The sequence below is a fragment of the Cydia strobilella genome, chromosome 3, assembly GCF_947568885.1.
Source record: "Cydia strobilella chromosome 3, ilCydStro3.1, whole genome shotgun sequence".
NCBI lineage: Eukaryota > Metazoa > Arthropoda > Insecta > Lepidoptera > Tortricidae > Cydia > Cydia strobilella.
In genome coordinates, this window is record NC_086043.1 from 18,666,428 (window position 1) to 18,685,633 (window position 19,206).

The 19,206-nt window shown below is 36.3% G+C and overlaps 1 protein-coding gene and 1 long non-coding RNA gene across 2 annotated transcripts in view; both read left to right on the top strand.

The window, feature by feature from the left end:
* Nucleotides 1–19,206, top strand: part of LOC134756052 (uncharacterized) — a 297,991-nt gene that overhangs the window by 257,704 nt on the left and 21,081 nt on the right. The window lies entirely within an intron of this gene.
* LOC134756047 (tyrosine-protein kinase Drl) overlaps nt 1–19,206 on the top strand; it is a 70,252-nt gene that overhangs the window by 29,965 nt on the left and 21,081 nt on the right. The window contains exons 2-4 of the mRNA XM_063692830.1: nt 14,426–14,553; nt 17,298–17,404; nt 18,742–18,872. Of these exons, the coding sequence (XP_063548900.1) occupies nt 14,426–14,553; nt 17,298–17,404; nt 18,742–18,872 (366 nt within the window). The remainder of the gene's footprint in view (nt 1–14,425; nt 14,554–17,297; nt 17,405–18,741; nt 18,873–19,206) is intronic.

The following is a 19,206-nucleotide window of genomic DNA, read 5'->3' on the forward strand; positions in this document are numbered from 1 at the left end:
ATATTTCGGACTTATAAATAATCGGGATTATGAAAGTCGTGGTTATAAAAATCGGAAAAACATATTTCGGAATATTTGGGTGTTCCCATCAAAATCATGTCATCCAAATCGGTCCTCCAGTCAAATCAGTCAAATGACGCCGGCGGCGGGCAGCGTCTGCCCCTTTTTTTTTTTCGGAGTTTGAAATGCATCTGCCCCTACGACTTGTTGATGGTCATAGCGAAGCAGACGCTCACGGGGACCTGTAGGCGCTTGAAGCGGAACGGGAAGTTGCTCGGAATGAGAAGGATACGCGGGATGAACACGGCTTCTCCGGCGCCACACTCCGTCAGGATCTGCTCCTACATATGTATTACGTACGATATATTTGGGATCACAATCGAACTCGCGCTGGCTTGCCGTTTCAGCCGAAAGCGAAGCGACCTGCCTGGCTAGAGCGCCACTGAGTCTCTCACCGTGGTTTTTCTCAGTCTCCTGAGACCGTGCCCCTTGTGGCCGCAATGCATTGCGAGAATTTTGCGAAAGATTCGATTTTTTTCGGAAAGGCATGGTAACGCGTTTAAGTCCCAAATCGTTTGACATTTACTGAAAAATGATTTTTTTAAAGTACCCACCTTAGTGACCATTATTAAGAGGAAAGGGCACGGCCGCTTCTCCATGCAAACGCAGTCTCCATTTTTTTGGTTAAAAACTACCCTATGTTCTTCCACGGGACTCAAACTATCTCTATACCAAATTTTATCTAAATCGGTTTAGCGGTTTAAGCGTAAAGAGAAATTAAAAAAAGTTTTTTCATATTTTTTGTGTTTTCACTCGGGAATGGTGTCATTTTGATATCATAAATGAATTCGGCATACCCGATTTATACAAAATCGATACCTAACTTGGCCTAGTAGCTAAAATGATATAGTTATCAAGATAAAGTTTTTAACCGCTTTTTCACCACCATGGGGGATGAATTTTTAAAAACGCTGAAAGTAATTTTCTTGCTTTTTAATATAATAACGTTTTGCAAAGTTTTAAGTTCCTAGCTTAAAATAAAATTTGCACCCCAAGACAAACTTTCATCCCCTTTTCAACCCCCTGAGGGGTTAAATTTCCAAAAACGTCAAAATTAGTTTTTTTGTAATCGTCTATCATACCTTTCTAAGAAGTTTCAAAGCATTTGTAATGGATTCAAACTTTCAACCCCCTTTTAACCCTGTTAGGGGACGAATTCTTGAAAACGCTAAAATCACTTTTCCTGTATTATAATAATATGCTCATTATACAAAGTTTCAAGTAACGCACTCAAAAAAAAATTGATCTCCATACAAACTTTCAACCTCTATTTCACCTCCTTAGGGGATGAATTTTCAAAAACGCTGAAATTAGTTTTCTTGTATTTCAATAATATATCTTCTTACGAAGTTTCAAATTGCTAGCTTAAAATAAATCTTGAACCCCATACAAACTTTCATCCCCTTTTTAACCCCCTTAGGGGTAAAATTTCTCAAATTTTTATAGCCTAAAACCTGGCCGTGGATTTTTTCGACAGATTAGTAAAGTTTGCATCAAAATCCGTTCAGCCGTTTTCATTTGTAGCGCGGTCAAATAAACAGACAAACAGATAAACAGACAAACAGATAAACAGATAAACAGACAAAAATTCTAAAAACTGTTGGAATGTGTTCTGTTATCGATTCTAAGTATCCCCAGGCAATTTTTTTTCGAATATCTTCCATGTACAGACTTTCGACCCTCTTCCGCTTTATTATATGTATAGATTGAGTATAAAGTTAAGTGCTTAGGTAACTTATAAGAGGCAATAAAAAATAAATACTTCAAGATGGGCAGGAATAGTTTTCTATTAGCATACCGAGCGTGAATGCTATGTTATTGGGCAAGTGCATTAAAAAAAAAACCGGCCAAGAGTAGGTATGTCAGGCCATGCTTAGTAGTTCTAGTTAAGTATCAGGGTACCGTAGCTACCTTTCTGTCACAATGGGCTGCCTTGAACCTATTAGAAAGTATTATGTACGTAAGGTCAACCGGGACAAATGCGTTACTGTTTTTTAACATGTTTTACTTTCTTTGAAATTGAAATATCCTTTTGTTCTGTGCTTTCTGTAACTCTTTGCCAAGATAATTCGTGAAGTAACTTTTTCGTTGCAATATAATTAAAATATATAGAGAATATAGAAATGTTTCTCTTTTAAACGGAAATTTAGGCGCATTTGTCCCAGTTGGGCAAATTGAGTCTTTTTAAAATAATTTATAAACAATTATGATAAGACTTTTCAAAACTCATGAAACGTGTTCATAATACAGTATTTTGGTATAACCAATACGATGGGCCAAAAACAGCAAGTAACAACATCCAGTAGAAAATATTATAATTTGGGTAAATGCGTCCTTAATTTGTAGACGCATTTATACAAACCTAATTTCCAGATGTTGTAAACCCTTTTACACGATTAAAAAGTAGAAAAAAAACTGGAAAATGTAGTTCCGTTCTATAGAAAATCTAGCATTAGAAAATTTGCATGGTCGAAGGGCTGAAATCTTAACTTCGCGAGATTTTCTACTGACGAAACTTTCTTGAATAGCTGCTAAAACTACTTATCAAGTATACTGGTAAAACGACGTATCTAGTAAAAGGGTTTTGACCACTGACATTGGGGCAAATGCGTTACATACACGCAATTACCTCGGCCTTTTGCCAAGTTAAAAAAATATCCTCCAAGAATTTGACATGGATTTTTTCCAAAACAGAAGTATTATTAATAAATTGTGGTTCACATGTCTCAGTTAGTTAATATTGAGCACATTTATTAATAAATATTACCAAATATCTAAAGAAAAACGAGGCTGTACTTAAACGGATTTTGTTGCCTTACCTTATACACCGTGTAGGTCTGGAGGGAAACAAATTCTCAAAATAGCGAACTAAATATTTGAATACGGTTCGTTACGGTTTTTCTCTAGATGGAGGGAGCTGTAGTAACTTTTTAATGTTGTTTAAAAAATAACTCGATTAGACGCAATAATCCCATAGTGGCTATTATCCCGGTTGACCTTACATTACAAGAAAAAGAGAATATCTTCGTAGCGGTACGGACTAGACTCAGCGAAACTATAAGGGTTCCTCGTCGACTACGGAATCCTAAACATGTAAGTAAGCAAAACCAGTTTGCTCTGAAGTTGGTTCCCGCATTTAACTGAATGTAAAACTTCAGGTTTATAGTAACAATTAAGATAGCAAAGGTTCGCGCCTCGCGCCATTATTATTTTTGTACTGGTGGTCAGAAATGTCAGAATCTAACCATTTCAGCCGAATGTTTACTGTACGTTTAATCCGGCCTCAAATCTTAAGTCTAAATTTAGACATATGTTACACGCCACCCACGAAACGTCACAATATTCCACATTATGACAGTGAAATGCTCAAGACATGCAAATGAGTCAAATTATTGTCCCCGCGTCCTGACACACGTCACTTACAGGTGGAGACGCGATAGCATCAGCTGCTTGAATATGAATGAAGACATGTTATGGGGTATTGAACGGGTTAAGTAATTTTATAACTTAATGCCCTGTAAGTATATTAGTTGGATTAACAAATGTTAAAATTATGTGAAGACATTTTTTGTTCCCGCTCATTTTGATATACTTTATTTTTACTTTATTAAGGTCATGGTGGGTTAAGAGAAACATATAGTCTATTTTGCTTGTAGCAAGAGAAACAGTACGAGGATTCCCTACAAGTGTTACTCTTGCCCTAATGTTGCTCTTATCCCATAAACCTTACAGATAATAAATGGGCAATTTAGTACACCAGCTACAGGTACACTAAATTGTCTTAATTCTTAAATGATTTGTTTAGTTTGAAATTGTATTCTGCCAAAGAGAAAACCACTTAAAGTTAGTTAATTTTATTTATTTATTTCATTTTATTGACTTGACAATTTAATTCTCATTTATCATCATCATAGGCCTCTCGTATTGCACGCCATTGAGCACGATTTGCGGCAACTCTGATCCAGCTCTTGCCAGCCGCCTTGCTAAGGTCATCGCTCCATCTAGTTTGAGGGCGTCCTACGCTACGTATTCTCATTTATATATATTGTAAAAAAATACACGCGAATATTTACGTGCATGATCATTTTCTTCTTATAAGGTATTTAGTTACTCATTCTAGAGAAAATCTTTTTCATTTTCAACCTTAAGTCCTTAGGGTAGGTTTCGAAACTCGACGAGTTTGGTGTAATCTTAGGGCGATGACTCACGCCAAGGCAGACATATAAATTCCTTAAATCATTATTGGAATATTAACACCTATCTGTTGTCACAGTTGACAGGCTTCTGACAAATATATTAATATTGCGAACACGAAACCCGATAAGTAGCAGTAAAACTTTAAGGGCATCGGCAATATATTGAATTATTGATAAATGATTTTTCTCAGAATAATATTTTTTCAAACCCACTCATGTTTAAAGCCCTACGATTATTATTATCCGTAGAGATTATAAAACATCTCTGTTTTATTGTAGTAATTATTTATTTTAAGATTATTGTAAATAATTTTTTACCTAGGTATTGGCTGATGTATTTATAATGTGATACCTTTATATATTTATTATTATATATATATTTTTCATGTCACTATAATAATAAAGTGCTATGTACTATCTATACTATGGAGAAGAAAATAGAGGCCTTCGAAATGTGGCTGTACCGCGTATGCTGAGAATATCATGGACCGCAAGAATAACGAACAGATATCCTAAAAAGAATGAAGAAGAAAAAGGAAGTACTAGCCACAGTTAAGCGGAGAAAGATTGCATATTTTGGACATCTACATAGACATGAAAAGTATAATATGTTGAAAGTTATAATAGAAGGAAAAATAGAGGGAAAACGGGGAAGGGGAAGAAGGATAATGAACTGGCTCGATAACATTAAAAAAACCGGCCAAGTGCGAGTCGGACTCGCGCACGAAGGGTTCCGTACAATTATGAAAAAAAACAGCATAAAAATCACGTTTGTTGTATGGGAGCCCCATTTAAATATTTATATTATTCTGTTTTTAGTATTTGTTGTTATAGCGGCAACAGAAATACATCATCAGATCTGTGAAAATTTCAACTGTCTAGCTATCACGGTTCATGGGATACAGCCTGTTGACAGACAGACGGACGGACAGACGGACAGACGGACAGCGGAGTCTTAGTAATAGGGTCCCGTTTTTACCCTTTGGGTACGGAACCCTAAAAATGGACAAACATTAAGGACGCGGCCACGCTAACAAGACTGGCCAAGAGTAGAAAAGACTGCAAAAGTGGCCACCGACGCCCGCTAGGGCATGGTAGCACGCAGAAGAAGAAGAGTAAAAATAGGATGTCACGGTAACTATTGTTTTGACTTGTGAAAAAGCACTTGAGGCCACTTAAGTACTTTTGAGCTACTTATGACCTTTTGACATAGGTACGGACCTATGTCAAGATTTTATATTTTATTTAAATACCCGGGCTTTTCGCAAACATGTCTAGGTAATTTATTGGCACTTAGCAACGAATAATTTTCTATTCGACTTTTTGTAGCTAATAATTTAATTTATAATTAGCAGAAAAGACGGAAACACAGCGCCAAATTATTAACATTTCTAACAGAAATAATAATTATTAATTCCGGTAGCCTTTACAGATCTTAGCGTTCAAATTAACTAGAAAAATCGCGCTTTTAACTTTTTTAGGGTTCCGTACCTTAAGGGTGCCAAATCATCTTAATACTATAACTGTAGCATATACGAAAATCAAAATGACGGTCCGAGTCATTCCGTATCATTATTACTATCTCCTTCACTCTTGATGCGTCTACGTAAGGGTGAATAAAGACCTCCATTGGCCATATTATGTCTGTTTCTCAACAATCTCAACCGTGCGTTTCTCCAGAAATTTCTTGGCTCGCCTGGGGTATTTCCGGACCGATACGACCTTCAAACCTTCAAAAAAAGAGCGTCCTCCCATTTTAAATGCCGGCAACATACTTGTAACCCTCTCTGGTGTTGCAGGTATCTATGGGCGACGATGAATGCTTACCAACAGGCGATTCATCTGCTCGTTTGCCTCCTATAATAAAATAAATATTGACGCTATGTATCGTCGTTACTTATCGACCCAATGCACAGGATAATTGTCAGTTCGCAAGTTGATAGGTAGGTTTTGATAGCACACGCAGTGCAAGTGTAATTTATACGTCATAATTTCATAGAAGTTTGACGTTTAAAATAACACTTGCACTGCATCGTTGCAGACTTTTCTTGCTCTAACTCTAACAACAGTTGAAATTTTTAAAACACGTGTATTTGATTGTCATTTTAACACCGAATAATGATAATATAGTAAATTTTTAAACACTTCATACAAGACACGTCATTTTTTGTATTAAATAAACATACGGAACCATCTATTTCGTAGTCCGACACGCACTTGGCCGGTTTTTTTAATTGTACAAAGCGAAAACGAGTTTTTCTACAAAACGTTGGTAGGTCAATTAGGGCGTAATGACGAGAAACTTATCAAAGGAGGTTTTTCGGAAAGACGATAATTAAAAACATAAATTTTAACGAGACCGATTGTAGATGAAACTGTCCCTTTTTTTACAAAATAATTTTAGGGTGGTAAGCTTTTCACGCCACTGGCGTTCTTGTAGGCTTTATTTAGAGGCACGTGGAAAATTAAACGAAAGCGATAAAAAATCTGTGCCAAAATCTTGTTTTTGAAATAATTATTTTTGAAATAATTGTATAGTCCTCCTCGTCGATTTCGATGACGGCGACCTCAGCAATTATGGATTTCGCCTATTATGGGCCCGAATGTGGCTAGCCAGGCCGAACTTGGTCATAGACTCTTCTGCAGGTGTTACAATAGAGTTGGCCAGACGCGTTATGCGTATACGCATAAGAGGGCTTCGATCTGTTTTTATGTAATAATAGTAGTTTAATACAAATACAAAAAATACAAAATTATTTATTTCATAAAAAATTACATTTACACAGTAACACATACAGTAGTTGATACAGTAAGACGTGCCTTACGTAAGCTGCATAGAAAAGTTGTAGCTGCCGGTAGGTACTATCATTTTATAAAAGCTAAAATCGCTTGCAATTGAAAGCAAACTTGCGTTACCAAGTGCATAATATAATAACTATCAAAAAACCAAACAACATGGAGTAATGTACGAAAAAAATATTCCTGTAAATATTCAGTTTTCGTTGCGTTGTAGCCGGCTAACTAGCGGTAAATGAAAACATGGTTCTTACAGTAAATACAATTGAATAATAAAAATGTGTACACAATTATTACTATAACCGTCAGTACCTACGTGAGCCATTAACTAATAAGTGATCGTCACTGGCCTTAACGTCCATGAATCTTGATTTTCGTTCACGGAACCGAACGATGAATATATTGGCCTCAGATGTAGGGGGTAAAGCTTAGCAGTAGTGTTGTTTCTTAAGACTAAAACAAGAAGAAATTGCTGCATATACAACCTATATATGTGTACCTAATAATTGTCAGCAATAATAAGGCATAAACATAGAAAAATATGAAATAAATGTATTAAGAGTTGTGTGATTTAGACAAAAAAACAAGGAACAAGGACATTTTTGTTTTACCGCCGGCCAGCAGTGCGCGCGGTGGCTGCACCGTGCACCGCGCAGGTTTGCTATTTATGTTACAATTTCATAAATTATCAAACCCATTTTGAATAGTCGATGAAAACCAGTTTAAATTTTTCATCAACCATAACGAGAACAAATCAAATATTTATTAAGAACGGAATCTCGAACTAATAAATAATAAGCCAGAAAAGCACTCGTAAGTCACTTTCAATTACATTCAAAAACAAGAACGGGATAGGAAAATTTGCGAAAATTCCGCTCGCAAAATAAGGAACAAACTCAAATTTATTACGGTGATAACAGAACTTCGAAAAGGCGGCATAAATTTCAGTCGAGTGTACTTTGACTTGTATATTTTGGAATTACGAGCCCTGGAAAAGTTTTCGGCATAAGCATATTTGAACTTTTTTTATGTGGAATAGTTTTTAATGGCCCGAAGTCTTTCATAGACTTTTTTTTATAAATTGCTTAAAGTTGTATTAACTTAATGCAAACGAATATATAAAAAAAAATAAAGATAAAATTAACTAACAATAGTAGATTGTTAACCAAGGGATGAAAGGTACTCATTTCTGCCGAAGTATTTTCGAGGGAGGTTTGAAGCTGAAATGATGCCTTTCACCCGAGTTAAACACTCTTATTTTCATTTCGAATACGAGGAAAGTAAAATGAATGTGTTTTTTTGAAAAACATGACTAAGTATACATTTTTATAGTATTTTTTGAGGGTATTTTCAATTAACAATCTAGGCAATAGTATCGTTACTTATGGAATGGAGAGTCAAATATCAGAATAGAAATTGTATAAAAAATCCATTTACCTAAACTCAAATTTCAATTGCTTATCGTAAAAAAATTAACAAAATCGTACTATGAACGTAAAATGCTCTAGTGCAGACGTATCATTTTCTGCACAACTTTTAGAACAACAATGACCCTCTTTCAGAGCATGAGACATGAAAAAGTTATTCTTGTCTAGTTTTGGCTCCAGAAATATTAGGTATATTAATATTTTACACTTATTTAAAAAATACCAATTAAATGACTGCGGCTAGTTTAAAAACTCGTGCAGATAGAAGATGTTGAAGTCAACTTTTGTCTTACTTCCTTCGGGGCCATGAGGACAATGTCTTCAAAACGTCGGAGGTAATTACTCTCTAGTTACTCGAAGTATTCCCAAAGTCCATGTCATGTACTCATGTACTTAAGCTTGGTATAACGGTATACATCAATAAAGACGCCTAAAATTTAGCATGCACAATGCGTACTTCATAAAACACCAATCCATTACAATCACCATTACCAGTTAATCTACGAACCACACAAACTTCTCGAATTTTTGTCGCCCCGGGAGCTCAGATAAAGCCTTTATTACCTCACCGCGCTTATTTACAGTCTAAACTCCGGCACATTTATTAAAACGGTGATAACATGCTATTTATTGTCTTCTTGCCTCCTTAAGTCGTGGAAGCACGCGAGATTTTTGTAGGTGTGATGTCGGGGAACAATATTAATGTACCTGTAACATACTATGGTTTTGGACGTGTGTAAACAATGTATTTTTTATGTGAAACGTGAGTGAAATGTCTTTAAAAAACCCTTAGGTCTCGGGTCAAAAACTATGCAATTAAGTCCGACTCACGCTTGACTGCACATTTCTATTAGATTTACCTGTAATCTATAGGTAAAGAACTATTTCGTGTTTCTTTATTCAAAATTTTAGACACAGTAAGTTTCGGAGATAAAGGGGGGAATGATAATTTTTGCCTATTTTCTTGAATAACTTCTAAACAGTTTATCCGAAAATTATAAAAAAATATATATTTGAGATTCTCACAATAAGCTCTTTCATTTGATATGTAACACGATATAGTTAACTTTAAGATACGTCAAATATTTAGGTCTAGAAACAATATGGATTAGATGTGTCAGTGTCAAAACTGGTCGGAATCAGTTCCAATATGGGTATTTTTTATACAATGAGAGAAAATTTAGTAGACTAACCGTTTTTCCAACCGTGTGTTGGAAATTAAGAATTGGTGGCTGTTTTTCCGCTCGGCTATCATTGTATGTGTGTGTATCGTTTTATTATTTTAAACTTTATTGCACAATTAAAACACGTACAAATGGCGGACCTAATGCCTCAAGGCATTCTCTACCAGTCAACCATAGGGCAAAACAGTAATTCTCACACTGATCCTTAGGCATTAAGTTAATTCTTTGTCGCAAAACAGTTTGTGCTGCCAAATTGCGTCCACCTCACCATTTCATCTCCGCTTATCCTTTCAGCGAAATTAATATTCTCTTTATTTTGTAACACCAAAACTTGTTATCCTGTTGTCTTTGATCATTTCCCCTCGTTAGCAAATTCCAACACCGAGTTGCTTTCTTGTACGCAAATATAGTTAATTTCACATTACTTTGCTTTACACCTTTATGAAATGCAACACTGTTGTCATTAAGGAACCCTTGCTAGGGAAATTTGTGTTTTACGTAGCGGACACTAGAAATTAAAATGGGTTGTTTAGGTTTACAGGTATTAGCGCCTTTGACTCATTAATACAAAGGAATCGCTGCAGGGTCCCGTACTGTCATTAGTGCGTTTTAATAACATGCGAGTTGTGTTTAATACGCTGAAAGCTTAGTTTAAACAAGACGATATTATTATAATAATAGAACCTGTATTTTCGAAGTGTTTGGTAAACTGGCACGATTTTAGGTATCTTACGGCAAGTTCATATTGGGTCGAAGGTTAGATTTGAAAGTTGTATTTACTATCCAATTTTAAAGAAGGTTCCATCAGTGTAAAACGTGGTTGTATTCAAAATTACATCAATATTAATTATCATAACTTAATGGTATTCCATTCATAACAAAAAATAACAAGATAAATACTATTTTAGCGAGATCACCAAAGAAATAGTTTCTTGTTAACAATTTTTTTAAATGCCTACCAAATATTATTTTGAAGTTCTGCCTTTAAACACACCCTAAATAATACATTATTTGTATCCAATACCTCAGAAATACGAGCCCCATCAACAGTCGTTTAATCGATCGTTAGCGACTGAAACTGTCCGAATATGAAGTGGTACTTCGCTCAATTGATGAATCACCCCCGTCTGCTACTTCCGAAAAGAAAAACGAAGTAAGTATCCTACTGTCACTAAAATGTATACAATTATACGCCCTATTCCAGTGGAGTAAAGCGCGATAGAGTAGGTATTTCATGGAGCTTGGCTGTTTGTATGTGATTTTTCCTAAAGACGACATAACAGCTGTCTTTGAACGAGTAACTGCCTTTATTTTAAGGATATTTGTATGTCCACTGTCTGCATCACAGATCAACAATGACGCTTACGGTTAAAGACAATAAAATTGAAGTGTACCAAAGGGAAGAGTACCAACTTTGCGAAAGAGGCTGAATTCAAGGGTCAGCTTAATAGCGGCCGCTAACGGCCGCTTGAATGTACCAAATCGTAAGTTTAGCGGACTGGAAAATACGAAAAGCTGTATTTGGGAGATACGGTGGGTGATTATAACTTCCAAGTATGGTGTATTCCAATACACAATTACAGAAGCAATCACATATAAAGTTTTTCTGAATTTAATAATTCCAATGTCTGATACTTGACATAATTCCGAATTTGGACGCACTTTTTATATTTAACAGGCCATCTTTTACATTGTGTTGTGGTCTGTATAGTATTCATGGTTATACTAGTTAAAGCCGCTTAAGAATATTCTGAAGGGATCATTGACAAAAACGTGTCTCACGCAGGAAAGTTTTTAACCGCGATAAAATTTATAAAAACAAGCTGCAGGGACCAATGTTAAACAGCGTACCTACTGTCCGCGCGCGAATTCCGTGCACGGCTGAGGAATGTTAGGAATGATGGGCGTCATGATAGAGTGGTGTCATTTTGTACGTACGGGCGGCGCACCCCCCCCCCCCCCCCCACACTTCCTCGACCTCCGAATGCACAGAATTGGCGCGCGGACAGTACCTAAAGTATTACCCGAAAAATCGCATTAAACGTGATCGTATTAAGATTTTCCTACTTTAATTGGAAAATTTGATGTTCAAGTGACATTAATCTACTGAAATCACTCGCTGCATTGAGGGTTCTAAGTTCTGAAATAATTTGCTACTTCAACTGTATATATAGACTGTTATTTAGCCTTAAGTATGAGAAAACTATAACGTGTCACAAAACTTATCCATTGACCACCTTACGAGTATTTACTCGTAAGAGATAAGATAAAAAGTACAGAAAAGGTATACAGTATTTCTATGAAGAACATTAAATAAATGGTGCATAACGAAGTTGATGTACGGAGATTCTAGGAGTCCCCGCACTAAACGTAACATGACATGACACTATATCGGTACAAATGGAGCAAATTGTGCAATTTTTATATGATTCTATAGTTAGTTAGACGCAATAGCAATACATTTCAATAGCCTTATGAAAAACATAATCCAGTCGAGTACCCTGGAATTACATTTATCTGCAATCGATGCAACCCATCATTTCTTCCAAATCGAGCTCAAACAAAAAAAAGACTCAGTTCCATAAACACAAGGTTCAAAATTATAACCAGCAAGGCCTCCCTACACTTTTCAAAAGCAAATAGTGTTAGTTGGATAATTGACGCAGTGGCAACCCTAGGGACGATAGGGATGCACCCTGTGCAATCGTTCGTACGAATTAGAATAATAAGATTTCCCTGCAATTTGAAATATTGAACAGTGGAAGAGCGTTTCGACGTAACTTAGTTTTTTTAAGTGCATTCGTTTGCATAATGAATGACGATTGCGCGCGAAAATTTGTGTTTAGGTGTTATTAGGTGGATAAAAGGTACCTTCTATTACGCTTTTATTCAATTTGCTTCCATAAGTCGTTAATGTTGTGTAGGATTCCTAAGATTCGTATACGAGGATTTGAGTTCCTAGCTTCAATCGAAGATAAAGAAAATGCTGATGTATTTACTGACAGCTGGACAGCTGGGTTAAAATGAATTGTTTCTTTAATACCCGATTTTGTATGTAAATTGTAATTTTACTAATTAAATTTTAAATCAGATTTTAGCTAAATTTCTCCAATATTGCGTGTTGACGAAAGCTGTGAACTTATGCATGTCAATGAAAAAAAGCTAAGAGACATCCATCCATCCATCATGGTCGGTGTTGAGATTCTTTTAAGACATTTATTTATATTTTGATGTCCACAATTGTTTTTATTGTATGATATTTAATCAATATATTTTTTAATATTCTAATAAAATCGAAGAATTCCTTGTTCTTATCAAAAAAAATTATGAAATAAACATATTTCTAAAAGTTAGATTTTGCTAAGTGCTCAGCTTACATAATATATACCTACCTACATATTTGAGAAATGTACACATACAGAGTTTCCATCAGTCTGATTACGCAAGATTTACAGTCCCGTGGCGAATATTATTCACTGGTTGTAAAGTTGAATGTTTATTCTAATATTTTACTAGGCTTAACTGTAACCGTCCGTTAAAAGTCACGTGTTTGCTGTCGAATGGAGGTCAAGTTTATAGACAAGTGCTACATTTATTTTTAAAGGAGCAATATATTAAATTAAATTAAATTAAAATTCATTTATTTCGAGTATCTGATGTGACTCATAGGTACATAATACAAACATTAAACAAAACACAAACATTAAACAAAACACAAACATTAACCAAAACACAAACATTGAACAAAAAACTACAAAAATTACATTAAGGTAGGTAACTGTGGTAAACACATTGACACCCTTCATCTATTTCTCAATGTGTTTACCACAGTGCCGCCAGGCATATGAAGTCCGCAGCAAAATGTGATATACGGACAAAACTTGTCCGCAATCATTTCTAGGACGCTGTTGGAGCTGGCGCGGACGCGTCGCACCAGGGACGCGGCTCGCAGGCGCATAGTAGCTTTAAAACACGCCACATGCGCCTCCGCAAACATCCCTGACGCGCTGCAATATCGCGGCAGCCCCATCAGCGCCCTAAACGCGTTATAATATTGTACTTGTAGGGCCTTTTACGACTTCAAGGTGAACTTTCGCCACAGACACACAGATATATAATACAATATACACAACAGAAATATACACAACAAAACACGCATAAATATACACAACAAAATTAATTCTAAACATACAATAAAAACATAAGTACATTTGCTTAGCTGACCTATTAGTCTACGTACCTAATTAATTACAAGGCGAATCCAAGTTAAAAAAATAGATAAGCATGGTCGACCGCAAATGTTTACACTGCATGACTGACTACAAGTTGAATTTAAATAGTACGTATTGTGAAATCAACGTCTCAAATATAAATCTTACAGGCAGCAAAATCTTCTAGTTCATACGCTATTAACATTATCAGAAGTACATATTATAAATAAATAAATATTATAGGACATTCTTACACAGATTTACTAAGTCCCACAGTAAGCTCAAGAAGGCTTGTGTTGTGGGTACTTAGACAACGATATATATAATATACAAATACATAAATACATATAAAACACCCAAGACTCAGGAACAAATATCTTTGCTCATCACACAAATAAATGCCCTTACCGTCGAACCCAGGACCATCGGCGACACAGGCAGGGTCACTACCCACTAGGCCAGACCGGTCGGAAAATATATATAATTATATTTTATCTTATCGGAGTGTTTATTGTACTTCTTCACTAATATGCGACATCTCATTGTTTCAGGTCTCGACGCAGAACTATACTACGTTCGAGAAGGCGTGGTAAACACCTACGCGACAGGTTTCATCGTACCCGTGCCAGCGCACATAGCAGATCTGGAGTTTATGTGGCAGTCCTTGGGCAGGAAACCAGTAAGTTATTTTTAATTAGCCTACAAAAGTGTCCCACTGCTGGGCAAAGACCTCTTTTACGCCATTTGGTCCAATCTAATGCTCATTCCCGCCATTCTTTACAAAATGTATCAGGTTCCGTCATCTCCGTTTTGGTCTTCCTCTGCCCCGAGATCCATCCTGTGGGACCCTGTCTGTGGCTAGTTTGGTGTCATCTCCATCATCCTCTTTTTCTTCTTTTTCTTCAAGTTCTTGGCAATGTTTTAATTCTGATTTAAACTTTCACGATTTTTACTCATTATTATTTACAACGACGGAACTTAATCGCGTAAAATAAATATTAAACCCACCTCCGACGCTTCGAGGACGGCGTTGTCCCCGTGGTCTCGGAGAAGACTGGCTAAATAGTAGAAAAATCCGTGAAGCCATTGAAATCAAGAAACAGAAATTTCAATCGAGACGAAGGTTTTAAGATCTCATCCACATGGAACCCGGTCATTAGTAAGTGTAAGCGAAACCAAATATCGAAAGTTGAAAAATCGAATATTGTGAGTGTTGTGTGTCGACCCGGTAACATCCCTAGTGCGCAAAACGTTCAAGTTAATAAACAAGACCAAGTGCGGGTAGTTCGAAAAACTCGCGCGCCTAGAAGATGTTGATGTCAAATTTAGCCAGTCTTCTCCGAGACCACGGGGACAACGCCGTCCTCGAAACGTCGGAGGTGGGTTTAATACTTATTTTACGCGATTAAGTCCCGTCGTTGTAAATAATAATGTTTTAATTAGTAGGAAACTAAGTAAACTGGAGTTATACTACATATGTGTATGTGATATACTTCACGACAGGTTTTATCATGTTGGGCAGGACAGCTATGAGTTCGGCTAAGAGTAAGGTGGACACAAGGTTGCTGTAACCTTAAGAGTCACACGAATTTAGCCGCCGCCATACAATCTTACTTACGCTCTCATTTTAAAACAACATTGAAATAACAAGAAATTTGGCATGAACATTTACGTACCATATATCTATTTCTGGTACTAGTTTTCGTTGCTAAAAATAGATACCTAATCCACTTAATAAGGAAACTATCAATATAATCTACTCAAGGGAATAAAAAGGATTCTCTTATAGATACTTCTTATATTTACTCAACAACTCTTAATTTCATCAAAACATCGCCCAACTTCGCTAACGAAACTATTCATCGCTAAGTAGGCATATATACCTTAGTAACTATACTGGTATCTATTGAACGAAAAATAATACTGCGATTAGAATATCGTAAGAAGCGATTTGATACTCATACTCATACTCATACTCATATTATTTATTATATTTCTAATATAACATGTCATCATACTCTGTCCGTTACATTAAGTTACATAATAATTGATAATAATAATTAATTACAAAAGTATCATAAATTAATATTCACATTTCAATAAATTATTCCAATTCACATAATGATTAATGTCAACGATTTTAAAAATTACATCTTTTACTTTTGTAAAGACCAAAAGTTTTACTATTTTAGCGGGTTTTACACTTGTCAGCTGTTTCTGTGTTTATATTGAAATATTCGTTAAAAAAAAAACATTGTCAAAGCTAAACCTATTATCTATCCTTGAAAAATAACCTCAATATCCTTCAAACCTTCAAGAGAAGAGGGTACTGTTCGCATCTTAAAGGCCGGCAACACATTTTCAATCCCTCTGATGTTGCGGGTGTCCATGGGTGACAGTAATCGCTTACCATCAGGTGATTTTCCTGCTCGTTAGCCTCCTAGGTATATCATAAAAACTGCCCACAAGCTCTAAGAATCTGTAAAGGAGCCTTGCCTCCCCCCATATGGATCAGACTACGCGTCAAAATTATCTACTATGTCTACTTATATAAATTACGAGTTTTTAGTATTATAGTTCTCTAATGAATTCACAAAAAGAACAATGTCTGTGAACATATATGTATATACCTATAGTAAAATAATTAGACTGTAGTATGTATATTGTAGTTAATCTATAATAGACATTTATTTGTATTTGGAAAATATTAGAGGGTGGCAGATACTTTAGGCGAGTTGTTTCATCCCCTACTATTGATGCTGATACCATAGAGTAACTTATACTAGAGCGGTACTGTCATAGTAAATTTTGTAACCCCAGTAAATTCACTGCCATCTGTCGACACACTTCAAAACTAAAAATGAAGATTTATAAAAATACGATAGAATGTATTTAAATATAGATAAATGTTTTTTTTTATTTGCATTAATTATTTTTATGATTTTGACCCATGTTCTTTCACTGATATGCGTTAAAATTGTTAAATAACAAACGAAACCGTCAACGCCATCTATATGACTGTAGGCCAAAACTAGTAGCGCCCTCTGAACGAGAATCAAATTTTCTTGATTTTCGAGGCACGTTTTTTCCTTAGACTGTATCCATCTATTACGGAGTTATATCTATCTTTGCTGATACATAGACGTTAATTTTCACACACAACAGAACCTGAAACATGCAGGCAAGACTCCGCGCTTCCAATTTGGCTTGAATGCTATTCCATTTACGAAACAAAAGGACAGCATTCGTTTTGGAATGTTCTAACGAGCTTCTGTTGAGCTCTTTGCCCACCCAGCATAACCGTAAGCGACATTTGAATATCAGGTTGATTTCGGAATACATTCCGTGAGAATAACAAACTACGATCGTTCGGCACTTAAACACAGTTCGTACGTTCGTAGTTGTACATATCGTTTGTTGCAGCTACCGTACGTCATGGACATAGATTACGAGAGCCGAGGTGCGATGCTGCCACCGCAAGTCAACATCTCGGAGAGGGGGATGGTGCCCACCAAGTTGCAAGCTTTCAGGTAAACACAGTCTAAGATGTAGCTGGAGTGAGATTATAGTCGGGCTTCATATAAATTCCTAATACGGTCCGCCTAAAGCAAAGGGGGCGCAATATAAGGACTTAGAAAATTTTTGACCAAAAGTGAAAATTATACAGGAATCATAAAACACTTAGAAAAATTTCATTCGAAACGCTAAAATAAGCATGTTTTGTAGAAAAAACTTTTTCTCTAAAATCAAAAATGGCCGAGATATTGCACCTGAAAGTTGAGCCGATTTTTAGGACATAGAAAAAGTTCGATGGGTGTTGTTGTCATTATGACCCCTATTTTTTATGATGCTATCGTATAGAAGACGCTATTAGCCCATATTAGGTACAATAACATGTCTGTTCTGGCGCTCGCCGGCCGCTACCGCGGCACGCTCGCTTCGCTCGCTCGGCTTCGCGCTCTGTTTGAGCGCGATCATCGCGGTCAACCTAACACACTCCTCCTCGCTTCGCTCGTCGTCGCACCTATCTTGTCTCTGTTACTTAAATTTACTGTTCCAAATGATTGATTTTAATTTGTCAAGTAGTGGTTTCAACTTGCGGGTCAAATATATCGGCCATTTTTGATTTTAGAAAAAAGTTTTTCCTACAAAACATGCTTATTTTAGCGTCTTCTATACGATAGCATCATAAAAAATAGGGGTCATAATGACAACAACACCCATCGAACTTTTTCTGTCCTAAAAATCGGCTCAACTTTCAGGTCCAATATCTCGGCCATTTTTGATTTTAGAGAAAAAGTTTTTTTTTACAAAACTTGCTTATTTTAGCGTCTTCTATACGATAGCATCATAAAAAATAAGTGTCATAATAACACCAACCCCATCAAAAAAATTCTAAGTCCTGCGCTCCCTTTGCTTTAGTCCAACCCCTAATACCATAGGTCTTATTAGCTTACTATATTTCAGTGCCTAATAATCTGTCTTCGCATTTTAACGTACCTGGGCCATTTTAAAGTTGTACAGAATATAAATGATAACGGAATGGTAATAAAAATCTTGGGAGACTTTTGTCCTATAAGAATCGAAAGATCTCGTGACCTTGAGTAGAAAGAATATAAAAATTCCCAAATCTATTAAAAAATAAGTGTAAAAAAAGACTAAATAAAATGGCCTACCTAATTGTTTGATACCAACAATGAAGATATATATTTTTATATAGATTATAAAAATAAGACTTGTTACTGTGATAGGGAAAATGTCGATTCATTAACTCCCGAAATAGAAATGATTCACATACATTATTTTAATATACTTCTAAGCATACTCTTAGCAGTTTAACTTCTGCGATACTTTCATTTTAAACCAGGGTGCGCTTGCCTTGCACCGGCAGCAGAAGCGCCGAGATCCTGGTGACCATGCAACTGAACATTTCGGCCCCTGATCGCGCCCATAAAGATGTACGGCTCCTGTTTAAGAGGAACAAGATCTGCTTGAAAGGTGAGTGATGTTAGCAAGAATGCTGAGATCCTGGTGACCATACAACTGAACATTTCGGCCCCTGATCGCGCCCACAAAGATGTATGGCTTCTGTTTAAGAGGAACAAGATCTGCTTGAAAGGTGAGTGATGTTAGCAAGAATGCTGAGATCCTGGTAATCATGCAACTGAACATTCCGGCCCCTGATCGCGCCCACAAAGATGTACGCCTTCTGTTTAAGAGGAACAAGATCTGCTTGAAAGGTGAGTGATGTTAGCAAGAATGCTGAGATCCTGGTGATCATGCAACTGAACATTTCGCCCCCTGATCGCGCCCACAAAGATGTACGGCTTCT